Source organism: Melanotaenia boesemani, chromosome 3 (assembly GCF_017639745.1).
Source record: "Melanotaenia boesemani isolate fMelBoe1 chromosome 3, fMelBoe1.pri, whole genome shotgun sequence".
NCBI classification, from domain to species: domain Eukaryota; kingdom Metazoa; phylum Chordata; class Actinopteri; order Atheriniformes; family Melanotaeniidae; genus Melanotaenia; species Melanotaenia boesemani.
In genome coordinates, this window is record NC_055684.1 from 32,229,225 (window position 1) to 32,234,835 (window position 5,611).

General features: G+C 37.1%; 1 protein-coding gene across 1 annotated transcript; it reads left to right on the forward strand.

Moving 5' to 3' along the window:
* Window positions 1–2,290: 2,290 nt before the first annotated feature.
* On the forward strand, window positions 2,291–4,059 carry il10 (interleukin 10). Its single transcript, XM_041980715.1, has 5 exons — window positions 2,291–2,588; window positions 2,724–2,783; window positions 2,956–3,120; window positions 3,584–3,646; window positions 3,762–4,059. Exons 1-5 carry the CDS (start codon window positions 2,424–2,426, stop codon window positions 3,867–3,869), a joined length of 561 nt encoding a protein of 186 aa, XP_041836649.1. The 5' UTR covers window positions 2,291–2,423; the 3' UTR covers window positions 3,870–4,059.
* Window positions 4,060–5,611: the final 1,552 nt, after the last annotated feature.

Consider the following 5,611-nt stretch of genomic DNA (forward strand, 5'->3'; position numbering starts at 1 on the left):
AAGACAACGAGGGGTTTCCCATAAAGTGGTTACTGCTGACTCAGTGATTTTACATACATTTTCACAAATCTACTAACACACACAAGTTTCTTAAAAGTCTGATGAAAAGATTTTTATTTCATTATTATAATTAAAGTTGATTTTAACAAATGAAGAACATGCTAATACTTTGGTTGTGCATGTAACTGTATGTGAAGGATAAAAATAGCATCCATGAAGGGGAAGTATTTTTGGTCTAACCATGATGATGTTTTTATTGTTTACTATAAATGCCAACCTGGTCAAGGTAGATGGTGGCCCTTCCTGGAGAAAGATCAGTGCAATCCAATTGTAAAGCAAATTATTATTATTATTATATGAATCCATTAAGAGAGAAGATTCACACACAGGGAAGAAGGGAAGGTGATAACAATTATTATGAATTGGACCATAGTTGATTTTGTAATCAATTTGATTGGATTGTAAGTGGATTAAAGTTAATTGGATTATAATTAGAGTGGCTAAATCCATCTAGTAAAGGATGAAGCTGCATTGTAATATGATGGGTTTACATGTAACTAGCAAAAAAGCATTCATGAGGCTGACAATGGCTCTGTAAAAAAAAAAAAAGGAAGAAAAACAGAAAAGTACTTTAGCCCAAACTATAACCTCTTTTTTACTTTTTTCTTCTTTTTTAACTAAATTCAACCACAAAGAGGTCATTTTTTATTGAAATGTCAAAAGTCAAATCATGTTTAATAAAATTGTAAATAAATGAATGCAACTTCTAAAATGAAAGTGATTATTCTGAATTAACCAATATGAGGTTTTATTAGTGAAGCCCCCAACAGTGATTAGTCCATCGAAAACCTTTTCTAATCAAAGAATAATTTTTTCTTCTTTTAATGAAAAAATGCTGTTACTGAAGTGTTAGTGGTAATGTTATACGTCTCTCCACTTCTTCGGTGTTGTAATTCCACTTTAACAGAAAATGGAAACTGTACTGTCAAAATCTTACAAGAAAAAAAAAATAACTTGCCTGTGTTAATCTCATTATGATTTTTCACTGAAAGAATCAGCCAGTTTTCAGTGGTGTTTCATTGTGGGTCTTTTAATAAACAAACAGGAAAAAATGCATTCGAATGTGCTGGTGCTAATGTCATTTTTTTTTATATTTACCTGTGTTGTGATTGTACTTCCTGGACCAGTTTTGACCTGTTTATCTAATTTTCCAAAGAAAATTTTGCGATATATCTTTTAAATAGCACATGTTCTACATTGGAAAAGAACTTTAATTTGAACCTTCACAAATCAACCTCAAGTTTATCTGGTGATTGCAATTTCTATCACGCAGAGGTAAATAACTGGGATTTGTATTTCCCACCAACTGTCAAAATACCAGGGTTGCCTAAGACAAATAGACTAAGACAAAGCACGAGCCAGATGTGACAGCTGTGGATAAACCGACATTCCACAAACCAGAAAAATACCAAAGGGAAAACACCTCTATAGCTACCACCTCCCTGTGGTTTTGCATTTTAGAAAAGCATTTTTTTCTTGAAGAGTTCATTTGCAAAATTTTTTATTTTTATTTAGTTTTTACTGAAGACGACAGCGGAATCAAGAAAGAATACCATGACTCAAGTCACACACTCCACTCAGTCAGCTGTCAGTTTTGTTACGTGTGTCTGACATACAGAGAGAATCCACAGCGTCATCAAACCACAACTTCATATCGTTTCCATCTGGATATTACGATTTCCTTTATTATGACGAAGAATATATAGAATAAAGTGTAACTTTGTAGCACCGAGAAACTTAAAAATGACATTTTTAATTGTTTATTGTCAGTTCTAAGTTCCTTGCTATTGAAGTATTTCACTGGAATTTAATGGTGAACCCATTCCACCATGTTTTCTGCAACTCCACAGCACCCAATAAAAACAATATATTATTATCTTTAATAACTGTGATATGTTTTCAATGATAACATTGTGTTAAATATTAAACTCCTTAAGATGCATTGACATACTGATGCTTGCAAATAATTTCACCACAAATTTCCATTTTTACCACATTTTCCCTTGAACATTCTAAATCTTTCAGTAGTGTAGTTTCATGGGAGGAGCAGCAGCACAAGTAATTCATGATTCTTAAAAACAAAAAAAAAAAAATCCCCTGTATGTATGAAGCATGTTTAACCATTTCCCTTCCAGTAAGTTACACAGTCCCCTCCCTTTAAACAAATTTGCCTATAAATTAAGAGAAGGAATGTGCCCTAATAAACCCACTCCTGAGCTTCCCAGCAAAAACCTAGAAGGAGTATTTCTCTGACAGAAGTTAGGGAGTCTCATCTGCATCCACTGAATTAGAAGTATCTTCAGTCCAGAGGACCCTCTCTTCTCACTCTGCAACCAGAAGACTTCAGCAACCTATCCAGCAGCATGACTCCTCGGTCTCTCCTCCTGTCCCTCCTGGTTCTCATGTGTTTCTTCAGCACTTCTCAAGGCGGTCCCATGTGCAACAACGATTGCTGTCGTTTCGTGGAGGGCTTCCCTGTCAGACTCAGACAACTCAGAGAAGACTATTCTCGGATAAAAGACTTCTATGTGAGTAAAAGCGTTTGCTCTGCATTTCCAGTGCAGCATCATCTGGACAGCCCCCCGCGGCACTTGATCTGCAGGCGATGCTGCACTTCAACGCCTTTGCAGTGCAAACCTCTCACTGTACACCTTTTGTTTTAGGAAGCAAACGATGACCTGGACTCAGCGCTGCTTGACCAGACTGTGGAGGACTCTTTTAAGGTACGTTTTTCTACAAACCTGTTATCATTGGAAAAAGAAGGGAGCTTTTGAGATTTTCTCAGATGTATCCAGGAAATACCCAGAGCGCAGATAAAGGGATGTATCATGCGCACCGGGAAAAAGTTAAAAGGCATCAAATAAACGGTGTCGCTGTTCCGCTCTCTCCTCTCAGAGCCCGTTTGCCTGCCAAGCCATGAACAGTATTTTGGACTTTTACCTGAGGACAGTGCTGCCGACGGCCGTGTCCGAAGTGACTGATGACATCAAGGACTTAAAGCCTCACGTGGAGTCCATACAGCAGATTTTCGACGTGCTCAAGAGTGATGTCATCAAATGTGTGAGTAGCTGATACACGTGTTACTCCTACAGGAAAATAAAATCATAAATACTCGCCTTTAGCAGCAGACTGCTCTGCAGTTTCTTCCCTGTAGGGAAAATGTCTTTATCTTTCTCCTAATGTTCTAGTAGAAACATAACAGTGATGGTAATAAATATTTAGTGAAGACTAAAATTAAAATGATTTTTATCACTAGCAATGTATCTCACAGACACTATGGTTTAAAGGCTGCAGATTTAGGGTCATAAAATCTGTTAAAACCTCGAATTTTACATCCAGACTATTAAAGCCACGTTCTTGGTTTAAGCTTATACATAAATTGTAGAAATTTTCCCAAACCTTTTTGCCAGTCTGTGAGAAAGGGTTGAAGAGGTCAGCGATTGCTCATAATGTTGCATTACTCAGTGATTTTTTTAGCTGCTGCAGCAGCGTGCATAACACATCTTTATCTTTCTTCTTATAGAGACACTACTTTTCCTGCAAGAAAGCATTTGACATCCAAACCCTAAATTCTTCATACACTCAGGTGAGTGGCAGCTTGCCTTATTCTAATTGATGTAATAAAAATGAGAGTTTTTTTTAAATGCATATCGTTCTGTGATGGATTATTTCAGATATATGAACCATTTGTTTGTTTGCAGATGCAGAGTAAAGGTCTGTTCAAGGCCATGGGTGAACTGGACCTGCTGTTTAACTACATTGAAACATATCTGGCATCTAAAAGGCGTAGAAACATGGGCTCCGTTTAAAGACTTGCTGACTCTAATCAGAATAGGACTATGTTCATTTCAATGGAATGAAAAGGACTGCTCCTGACTCTTAGACTTATTTGCATTTGGTTTATTACTTTCAAAGCAATAAGTATCATATATCTGCTAAGCCTTTGTCTTTATTGTTGTAAGACGTGAGTTGACCTTTTTGTCCTAAGGACAAGTTTTTGTCGGGGGGGTGGGAGGTGGGGGGGTAATTCTGTGTGTGTGAATTTTAATTCTTGAGAAAAAGTGTCTTTTTAAATATGAAACGATTATTTATGTTATATTATATGCCACATTATGTATATTTGTATTTATTATTTTTGTACTTTTATATATACAAATAAAGATTGTAATGAGAACAAGTAGCTCTTTTGATTTTGTTTAACAAGCATGGGTAACAGGTTAAGTACTGAAAATACACTGAATCACTTCCTGCAACACTGCTGTATACGTACATGAGGAGACATAGTGTAAACCCAAAAAGCTGATGCACTAACCTCAAACGTGACCCATATACATCACTTACCAGCAGCGGCCCTGCTGTGTCTTATTTTACCGTAACTGTAACTAGCCAGCCTCTCCCTCATGGCATATGCACTCTTGCACAAAAAAAAAAAAAAAACACATGCAAAAGCAGTCTCACTTAGTCACACAGATGTACATTTATTGCACACAGTTAAATAAAGCAACCCTTCAGTGAAAAATGCAACGCCTAGTAGTTAGTTTGACTCAGCCAGAGGAGGCGACTGAGGGATTTGACAGGGTTACAATTCATCAGCTGCACCTCAAAATAATAAAATGTGCACTTAAAAAGAAATGGAAGACAAATGTGTCCTGCCTCATTTAGAGGCATTTCTCTACGTGCATCACTGACACAGGTGTTGGAAGGCTTTTGACTCGGCTGATTTCTGATTTGACATGGAGCTTTGCATTGAAACTACTCCAAGTCTCTACTCTAATTAGTCACTTGCTTCGTTAGTGTGGGCCGATTTGAATAGTATCATTCCAGCAATGACAGTACTTGCGATATCATTCATAACATTCGTCCTACAGAGCCTGACCTTCATTTTGGAAGTGTTAATAAGCAGTGTTCTTCTGGATGCATTGTTTATCCATGTTTTGCTCACTTCTCTGAAAACATTTTAGATAAGCATGAAGACTATTTTTTCTCTGAAAACGCTTAATGGTTTGAAACGCTTATGTGTGAACGGAATAAGATTATATCTGACTGTTATGGAATGAGTGTAAAAGTCTTGTTCAGACAGCACTGGTTTCGAGCTAGGGTGAGAAAAAGTTGAGGCAAAGATTTGCAAAAGTGCTACAGCTCCTTTGTGCAGTGCACTGCTATGGAATTTTCCTCTTTAGGGTCCTATGGCAGCTCACCCCTCCCTTAGTGGAGGTCTCACTGGTCAACAGATAAAGACAGTCAAATGATTCAACATTCATTTTGTTCACTATGTTCTAATGAGGTTGTCTCTTCTAGTTCTGGAGAAAATAGAAAACTTTTCATTTCTATGACTGAGATGCCATTTATCCTGTTTTAGAAATAAATATATCCACATCTTTAACATGGGTGTTGGTATTCTGCTGTTTTCTAAGCTCTGCAACCATCTGCAATATACTGCATTCAGTTTTCTCATATAAGACATCCAAGTCTCCTGAGACTAGAAAAGACTTCCCTCACAAGTAAAGTGCATGTTTTTATCCTATTGGGTAAAAACATGCACTGGACTGGA